The 10,128-nt window shown below is 42.0% G+C and overlaps 1 protein-coding gene across 1 annotated transcript in view; it reads left to right on the top strand.

The window, feature by feature from the left end:
- GLDC (glycine dehydrogenase (decarboxylating)) overlaps positions 1-8,884 on the top strand; it is a 137,145-nt gene extending 128,261 nt beyond the window's left edge. Inside the window, exons 21-24 of the mRNA XM_011969887.1 lie at positions 1,158-1,253; positions 5,090-5,262; positions 6,540-6,620; positions 8,199-8,884. Coding sequence (XP_011825277.1) covers positions 1,158-1,253; positions 5,090-5,262; positions 6,540-6,620; positions 8,199-8,342 — 494 coding nt within the window. The 3' untranslated portion in view covers positions 8,343-8,884. The remainder of the gene's footprint in view (positions 1-1,157; positions 1,254-5,089; positions 5,263-6,539; positions 6,621-8,198) is intronic.
- Positions 8,885-10,128: the final 1,244 nt, after the last annotated feature.

Raw genomic sequence — 10,128 nt, 5'->3', positions numbered from 1 at the left:
GTGGAATTTGGGAGGCCCCGGAGGAATATTGGTCTATTTATTAAAACGCTGACTTAATGGTTTATTCCTGATGATGGTTATGTGGTCAGTAGCTCATTCTGGGGAGCTACTGGCGGCCTGGACCTAGAGAAGAAGTCTGTTTATGAACTACAGGTTGCATATCCCTAATCTGAAAATCTAAAAGTTTTTCTAAAAATTTGTATTTATTTTTTTGAGACAGGGTCTCGCTCCTATTGCCCAGGCTGGAGTGCAGTCGTGTGATCGCGGCTCACGGCAGCCTCGACTTCCTAGGCTCAGGTGATTCTATTTTTAGTAGGGATAGGGTTTTGCCATGTTGCCCTGGCTGGTCTGGAACTTCTGATCTAAAATGATCTGCCCACCTCAGCCTCCCAAAGTGCTGGGATTACCGGCATGAGTCACTGTGCCTGGCCTGAAAATCCAAAACTTTTGGGTGCCAACATGAGACTCAAATAAAGATCTACAATTTCAAATAAGGGATATGTCATTGGTAGAACAAAGTGAACTGGGTTGCACAGACTTTGGCCTCATTAACTCCTTGTTACTTACAGTATATTGTTTGACATCACATATTCCTAATTCTTTGTTTGCAGCCTGAAACCAAAACATCAAAAGGTCCTTCAAAGAAACATAAAATTCTGTATGTGTCTTATGGATATTATCTTTGATATATCCATATCTATATACACGCAAAAGTAGTTATTTGATATTGAGGGTAAAGTTGCTGAGAAGTGTCAATGGCTCTAGAAATATTTTGTATAAAAGGATCAGGACTATGTGACGCATTTAACTATTGCCAGTAGATTTTACGTCCTCAGAATAGAAATAATCTCATCCCCAGACACCTCCAGTCAAATGTTCCAGTAATGCCTCCCACCTGCCATTAGCCATAATCAGGTTCACAGGTATGTAGTAAGCTGAAGATCAGACACATCGGCCCAATGTGCTAAACATTTTTATTTGTAATAAGACTAAAATCGTTATTGCCAACAATAAACTTACCCAGTGCCCATGGCTTCTTGGTCCTCACTGATACACGTAAAAAGCCGACACACTTATTCATTAAATTACTTATTCATTTGTTTGGGTAAAACAATAAGCTGATGCTAATCTTGGGCTGAAACAATTTTCCTGAACAGGTTATGTGGGTCATGAATTTATTTTGGACACGAGACCCTTCAAAAAGTCTGCAAATATTGAGGCTGTGGATGTGGCCAAGAGACTCCAGGATTATGGTAAGTGGCTTTTGACATTCATGCCGCCGCCCATGCTGGCTGTGGACAACTTCCTAATGCACAAATGGAAAGTGCAGGCACCACAGTAAACTGATCTGGGGGATAAATGGGGAGCTCAGGATTCTTGGCAACCTCTAAAATAATAGAGAAAAAAGTTTCCTTATGACTGCATTGGTCCTGCCCTTCAGAAGATATTAAAATATGCATCTTGAATCCATTAACAGCCAAGAAAAGAAGTGTTTATGATTAAAATTGAAACCCCAGTGAGTTGTAGTGAGTGTAGGGGTGAAGGAAGCAGAGCAAGTAACCCATCGAAGTGGTAGAGACAAATGGCATTGGAGTTTTATAGCCACCTCCGTCATGGCGTAGCTGTTTCAGCTGCTTCTGGAGATGAAGAAATAAGTGTAGCAGTTTTCACAAAGAAAATGCCACTTTCTTTGAAGCATTTTGAAAGACATGGATCCTTCACCTGTGCATTAGTGAGTGTTCATTCAACTCAGCTCACTACATTTTCCTAGTGAACAATGTTATTAATATTATAATATTAAGATCGTATTGCTTTTTAGGGGGTTGGGAAGACAGAGTCTCACTCTGTTGCCCAGGTTGGAGTGCAGTGGTGCGATCTCAGCTCACTGCAACCTCCACCTCCCAGGTTCAAGTGATTCTCGTGCCTCAGCCTCCCAAGTAGCTGAACTACAGGTGCCCACCACCATACCCAGCTTTTTTTTTTGTATTTTTAGTAGAGACGGGGTTTCACCATGTTGGCCAGGCTGGTCTCGGACTCCTGAGCTCAGGCAGTCCACCTGCCTCGGTCTCCAAAAGTGCTGGGATTACAGGTATGAGCCAGCACGCCCAGCCAATATTACTATTATAATAATATGAAAATGATATTAATGGTATCAAGGATCTTTCAATTCTCAGAAAGGCTAAGTTGGGGAGAACTTTGCCATTCGATGGATATGGAGTCCTATCTGAGTTTTAATGACTTGTTTTGGGAAGAAAAGAGAAAAATCTTTTAAATTTAATAGTTTCACTAATGCATCGTAATGGGAATCCCACGTGTGTGACTCACTCTCAAATGAATGATCTTATTATGCAGTTACACTGATAATAGATGGGAAAGCCAGAGAAAGGCTTCATTAATGAAATTACCAATCCCATCCTCAAGATCTCCGCTTGACACCTCTTGTAACCTGACAGTAGAACTCCTTTCTCCTGACAGCCTCCCGGCTAGTGATTGGGTAATGGCCGATTCAGGATAAGACACTCACTTTGTGGATGCCTTGCCTACTTCACACATCTAACTGCAACAGCATTTGCAAGGAGAGGAGGGGCTCACAGGGAAATGGTAACTGAAGTTACCACCCAGTGTTTCCAAATCATGTTGTCTCCCGACCTCAGTGTTATTTTGATGATTGATAGAACCGTTTCCACACTTGTCCAAAAGCCCAGAATTGTCCAGGTGCCTGGCATACAGTAGGCACTCAACACCTAGTGTTAATAAATGGGAGACCAAATGAATAGCTAAGTCAAAAAGCAAGGAACATGACAACACAGTTTCCAGGTCTTAAGCATAACTGCTAAATGTGAATTTTTAAGGAAGAGAGCTAATAATCTGTATATTTAACACACAGTTCCTGTATGAGTCTTTCAGGCAAGTTGGGGGCATACTGCCTTAGACAGCAGTTCCAGGCTAATTATCAGACCTATTGTCAGAATCACCTGGCATGTTTTATGACTCACAGATTTTTGGGCCCTACCTTGGACTTCCTGAATCAGGGTCCAGATGCAGGAATTTTTTTTGCAAGAACTCAGGTGGTTCAAAATATGGGAACCACTACAGCAGAATATGTTGGACTAAATTTGCTCACACAGGGAATTAAGGGCAGACATGATAGGTAATCAGCTTGTTCTCTTAAAAAAAAATCCCAGTCTGGTTTGAGTGACAAAGGTATATGTATTTACCAAAACTCATGAAGTGGTACAGTTAGGATTTGTGCATTTCACTGTAAGTTTTATCACAAAAATATGTGAACAGATATTGAATTCTAGTCATGATATGTATGCTGAAGGGTTTAAGAGTGAAGTGTACTAATGACTGCAGTGTACTTTGAAATGCATCAGAAAGTAAGGCAGATAGCTGGATGAGTAGATATGTGATAAAGCAAACAACGGCATTGTAGAATCTAGGTGGCGGGTATATGGGTGCTCACCTACAGTCCTTTCAACTCATCTGAATGTTAGTGGGTTTTTTTTGTTTTTTTGTTTTGTTTTGTTTTTAAATAGAGACAGGGTCTCTGTCACCCAGGCTGGAGTGCAGTGTTGTGATCTTGACTCACTGCAGGCTCAACTCCTGGGTTCAAGTGATCCTCCCAACTCAGCTTTCTAAGTAGCTGGGACTACAGGCACATACCACTACACCTGGCTAATTTTTGTATTTTTTGTAGAGACGGGGTTTTGCCATATTGCCCAGGCAAGTCTCAAACTGCTGGGCTTAAGCAATCCGCTGGCTTTGGCATCCCAAAGTGCTGGGATTATAGGTGTGTGAGCCACAGCGCCTGGCCTGAACATTTTTAAATAAAATGTTGGTAGAGAATTTTTTAAATCATGCAGATGTGACTCGAAAGTACCCCATGTAATTATGATGCTCACCAGAATTTGAGAACCACTGCACATTGGGGCAAGATTAGTTCAGAGGTATCTCAACTTGGGAGTTGTTCTTCAGCTTTTAAAAGTTTCATAGGGCCGGTGTGGTGGCTCATGCCTGTTATCCCTGCATGTTGGGAGGCAGAGACAGGCAGATCAGTTGACCTCGGTAGCTGGAGACCAGCCTGGACAACATGGCAAAACTCTGTCTCTGCAACAACAAAAAAATTAGCCGGCTATGGTGGCGTGCACCTGTAGTCTCAGTTACTTGGAAGGCTTAGGTGGGAGGATCATTTGAGCCCAGAAGGTTGAGGCTGCAGTGAGCCGTGAGTGTGCCAGTGTACTCTAGCCTGAGCAATAGAGCAAGACTCTGTCTCAAAAAAAAAAAAAAAAAAAACTTCATAGAAAAAATACAAGAAATGGAAAATGTTGTTTTTGATTTTTGTCCTGGAAATCTCTCTCTTGACTATGTGTCTTGTTGCATCACCTTACATGCAAACCTTTGGAAACAGAAACACACTGAGCCTGTATTCAATGTAAAGGCAAAGGCTTTCCACATAGTGGCCAAACTTCAGTTTCCTTATTGTACAAAATGGGGACAATAAGATTTGCTCCAGAGTCCTTAGCTCTTATTATCTCATTATTTAACTTTTGATAAGCTATATTTTTATTTCTCTTAATTACAAGTAATACATGATAATTACTGAAAGATTCTAAAGTATAATCGAAGTGAAATAAAAATCCCAGTCTCATTTTCTGGCCATAGTTACAGTTAACATTTTATATTTTCTTCAAGGCATCTTCCCTCATAAAATGTGCATATATTATATAAGTACTTTGTTCTTTTATTTATATATAGACGTGGAATATCATTATGTGGCTTGCTTTTTTTACTTAATATTTTTGAATGTTTAGCCAGTTTAACAAATTGACATACTTTTGAATGGTTGTCTATTTACTGTATGGGCGCTCTGTAAAATTTGCTTATTTGATCCTCTATTGTTGGATATTAGGTTGTTTCCTAAATTTTTCTTCTATAAACAGTGCTGAGATGAATCCCCATATACATACATTTGCAAGTATCTGATGATTTTCTTAGGATAAAGTATAAAAGGGGATAGGAACTTTTCTTCCAAACTGGGTAGGCCACTAACGTTCAGTGAGGCAATTTCTCCTGTCTCCCTTTGCAGGATTTCACGCCCCTACCATGTCCTGGCCTGTGGCAGGGACCCTCATGGTTGAGCCCACTGAGTCGGAGGACAAGGCAGAGCTGGACAGATTCTGTGATGCCATGATCAGCATTCGGCAGGAAATTGCTGACATTGAGGAGGGCCGCATCGACCCCAGGGTCAATCCGCTGAAGGTGCGTAGGCCCTGGAACTTTGCTTGAAATGTTCCTTAAACTAGAAAATGATGTCTGGACAGTGTACCAGCACCTCCTGAACTCTCAACTGAGGATGATACTCTTCCCTAGAATAAGGTAATTCTTCTGAGAAGATGCAGTTGTTACTCTGAAGTTTGCATCGTCTTGAACAGCATAGCAGTTACTCAAGGATGATGTGGTTGTGGAAACTGTCCACAACTGTCTAGTTGGAGAATTTGTAACATTCTGTGTCTCTGTTTGATGTACTGTAGAGAGATTATGGCATAAATAAAATTTACATATTCACATCACAAACTCTGCACAAGCACACATTCTTATATTAGAGCAGTTATCTCTGAGAAAACTGTATTGGCATTTGGACTGGATGTTACAATGTTTATGCTCCATGTTGGGGAAAAGTTGGTTGGGCATTACTCTACCTCTTCTAAAACATGTTAATTGTATATGTGGTCAGAGTCCTAAGTTTCTTGTTAGTCCAGATATTAAGCTGGAAGATCAGGAGTGGAGAATACCATGAAGGCTGTGGTTGTGTCTTCATGGCTATAACCCAGAGAACAAGTCTGATATGCTGCAGCAGCGGGGGCAGGTTCCCGAACTGCCTGCCTGCAGGAGAGGGCAGGGACCAGTGACTTGCAGAAGGCAGGCACCTCTCTAGAGGTGAGTTCACAGAGTCATGGAGGCATACAAGATGATTATGCTTACCACCATTTATTTCTCTTTTCTCTCTGAAGACTCCTGCTTCTTTCAGGATTTAGGCGATTTAGGCTATTCTTTCAATGGCAATAAACATTTCAAAGAGCATAATAGTTATAATACAAGTGGGTAATACTGCTCATAGGATGATATCAGATTTTAAAATGAGCCAAATTATGTTATATGCTGTTTGTCAACATATGCAGTAATAGTATAAAAGCATGATGAGAATGGTAAACACCAAATTCAGAAGAGTGGTTAGCACTGGGAAGGGGATATACAGGCAGCTCCAAACGTGTAGGTAATTTTTTCTAAAAGGTGAAGCAAATATGACAGAATGTTCATTAGACTCTGCTGGGTGGTAGATGTGATGATTATTACCATAACATTCTGATATTTAAAATATTTCACAATTACAAATCACATTCTACCCCCTAAATTGAAAGAAAACCACAGCTTTCTCTGCCTGGGCTCCTGTCAGAAGCTTGAGGGTTGAGGTGCAGGGTGGGAGAAGAAGAGAGTGTATTGCTCTGACCCCTCCCCTGTCCATATCTCTGTCTCAGATGTCTCCACACTCTCTGACCTGCGTTACCTCCTCCCACTGGGACCGGCCTTATTCCAGAGAGGTGGCAGCGTTCCCACTCGTAAGTTCTCTGAACCTGAATGTGCCAGCTGGGAAGGCACCGGCCAGCTCCTATCCTGAGGGGTGTACACTCTTAGCCTCCTCATTATAGAAACTGTATGTGGCGCACCTTGTGAAATAAGGGTCTTGACGAGGAACGAGGAGCAAAGAAATTGGCTTTCAGAGGCGAGGTCATACAGTATCAACTACAGGTCTGGGAACTCATAGGGAACACAGTGGGGGAAAACTGAATACGAGTCCTGCCCAGTGGACCGATGTGCTTCCCTCCACCGTGGGACAGGGAGATGGCGCCCAATGCAACCTTCCTTTCCTTTCTGATTCTTATATGGAGGAGAAGGTTCTGTGTAGTCTGTTTGAGTGAGATAGGGAGAAGGTTCAAAATGTGCCAAATTATGCTATGTGCGGTTTACGGATCTGTGCAGTAATAGTATAAAAACATAATGAAAATGGTAAATCCTGTATTCAGGATAATGGTTGTCATTGGAGAGGAGGGCAAACAAAATGATGCTTTTTTTTTTTTTTTTGGTTGAGACAGACAGAGTCTTGCTCTGTCACCCAGGCTGGAGTGCAGTGGCATGATCTCGGCTCACCGCAAGCTGCACCTCCCGGATTCACGCCATTCTCCTGCCTCAGCCTCCCAAGTAGCTGGGGCCACAGGCGCCTGCCACCACACCTACCTAAGTTTTTGTATTTCTAGTACAGACAGGGTTTCACCATGTTAGCCAAGATGGTCTTGATCTCCTGACCTCGTGATCCACCCACCTCGGCCTCCCAAAGTGCTGGGATTGCAGGCGTGAGCCACCGCGCCCAGCTGATGCTTTTTTTTTTTAATTGTTCAAACTTTTATTTTATGCACAGTATGAGAAATTGACTTTTTTTTTTTTTTGAGACATAATTTCTCTCTTGTTGCCCAGGCTGGAGTGCAATGGCACAATCTCGGCTCACCGCAACCTCTACCTCCCGGGTTAAAGCAATTCTCCTATCTCAGCCTCCCAAGTAGCTGGAATTACAGGCATGCGCCACCATGCCCAGCTAATTTTGTATTTTTAGTAGAGATGGGGTTTCTCCATGGTCAGGCTGGTCTCGAACTCCTTGACCTTAGATGATTCGCCCACCTCGGCCTCCCAAAGTGCTGGGATTAAAGGCGTGAGCCACCGTGCCTGGCAGAGAAATTAACTTTTAAATAAACTGAATTTATGGAAAATGACATGGCAAATAAATTAGACATATGTTAAAAGAGAAGGTCAGCTAAATATCCAAACTTAAGGATATAATGGGCATAGATAAACATAGATTCCAAAGTCTTCTTTAAGAGGTTGAAGTCCTTCAAACACAACTTTGCTATAAACGATCCAGAGATCAACAGCACATGGGGATGCTTAGCAGGGGTGGTGATCAGGGATGTTTCCTGGGAGATGCCTCGTTTTTTCACTGGTAACGTAGGGTTGGATTTTAGGTTCTCAGAATATTTGTTGGGCTGATGGTGTCTTAGGCTGTGGGAATAGCATTGCCCACTCCTTTTCCCTAAGAGAAACCTCTCAGAACATCTCACAGCATTTCCATCTTTTGTCCTTTGCAGCCCTTCGTGAAACCAGAGAACAAATTCTGGCCAACAATTGCCCGGATTGATGACATATATGGAGATCAGCACCTGGTTTGTACCTGCCCACCCATGGAAGTTTATGAGTCTCCATTTTCTGAACAAAAGAGGGCCTCTTCTTAGTCCTAAGTTTAAGGGACTGATTTGATGCCGCTCCCCAGATCATTTGATAAGCAAGAAAGATTTCATCTCCCACCCCAGCCTCAAGTAGGAGTTTTATATACTGTGTATATCTCTGTAATCTCTGTCAAGGTAAATGTAAATACAGTAGCTGGAGGGAATCGAAGCTGCTGATTGGAAGATGGATTTGCTTTGGTATTCTGCTTCCACATGTGCCAGCTGCCTGGATTGGGAGCCACTTTGTTTTTTGCATAGAAAGTTTTAGGAATTTTAACTTTTAATGTGGCAAGTTTGCAGACATCATAGAGGCTAGCCTGGAGACTTAATAGACATATATTTGTTCCAAAAAAGTCCGCATGGACTGTGCCATCTGTGGGAAATCCCAGGGCAAATGTTTACATTTTGTATACCCTGAAGAACTCTTTTTCTCCTAATATGCCTAATCTGTAATCACATTTCTGAGTGTTTTCCTCTTTTTCTGTGTGAGTTTTTTTTTTTATCTGCATTTATTAGTATTCTAATAAAAGCATTTTGATTGGAAGAATGCCTTTTTCTTGGTCTGCTTTATAGTGTTACCACCATTATACCCTAGGTTCAGTGGGAGCTGAAGGGCAATGAGACCAACCAACCCAATAGCCATTGTTACATCATCAGTTTTGCCTTTGATGGCTGAAGAAACAGTTGTCGTCTTGGTCAACAGTGAAGGCCACTTTGGCCCTTTTTGTTAGAATTGAGTTAGACTGCATGTAACTGTACTCCAGCTATGGAAGTTCAATCAAATAGCAATTTACCTTTTCTCATTTAAGTCCAGAGGTAATAAGCCAAGCACTGGTTCTCCTTCAGTTTTCCTGCTTTGCCTTCCTTTGCATATAGTTTTCATCCGCATGATCTCAAGATGACTATTGCAGTTTCAGGCATCACATACCCATTCTAGTCAGGATTAAAAGAGAAGAGCAAAGACCATGCGCAATGGCTTACACCTGTAATCCCAGCACTTTGGGAGGCTGAGGTGGGAGGATCACCTGAGGTCAGGAGTTAGAGACGAGCCTGGCCAACATAGTGAAACCCCATCTCTACTAAAAATACAAAAAATTAGCTGGACATGGTGGGGCACACCTGTAGTCCCAGCTATTTGGGAGGCTGAAGTGGGAGAATTTCTTGAACCCAGGAGGCAGAGGTTGCAGTGAGCTGAGATTGCACCACTGCACTCCAGCCTGGGCAACAGAGTGAGATCTTGCCTCAAAAAAAAAAAAAAAAAAAAAAAAAAAAAGAGCAAAAGGCAGATTCCATCCAAGTCTGCTTCTTTTGAAATGTTTTCCAATAGGTTCCACTCAGTAACTGCTGCAGCTGGCCAAAACCGGTTCAAATCTCACTCCCAGCTACAAAGAAGTGTGGGGAAGTATTTTACCTGGGCATGTTACTGCCCCAAACAAAATCAGGAGTATGTTAATTTTTAAAAAGCGGGGGGAGAATGGGTTTTAGGTTGGCAACTAGCATGCCTATCACAAATGACTTCCCCCCAGAAGTAGCAAATGCTCTAATCCTGACTACTTGGTTCCTTGCATGGCAGCTTCCTCCAGCATTACTCAGTATCCCTAGGCCTTAATGCTAGTAATCTGGACATAAGGTCTGGGTGCTCTATTGAATTATCTGCAAGTATTCCACTTATTTTTATATTTAAAAAGTTTATACAACAATTTAGCCTAACAATGCAGTACAGAAGTGATAGGCCTTTTTAACGTAATAATTAAATGATATCTATTAAATAGTGCATCTCAGGTATCAATTT

The sequence above is a fragment of the Mandrillus leucophaeus genome, unplaced genomic scaffold (genome assembly GCF_000951045.1).
Source record: "Mandrillus leucophaeus isolate KB7577 unplaced genomic scaffold, Mleu.le_1.0 Scaffold92, whole genome shotgun sequence".
NCBI lineage: Eukaryota > Metazoa > Chordata > Mammalia > Primates > Cercopithecidae > Mandrillus > Mandrillus leucophaeus.
This window is presented reverse-complemented; position numbering and strand designations above follow the sequence as displayed.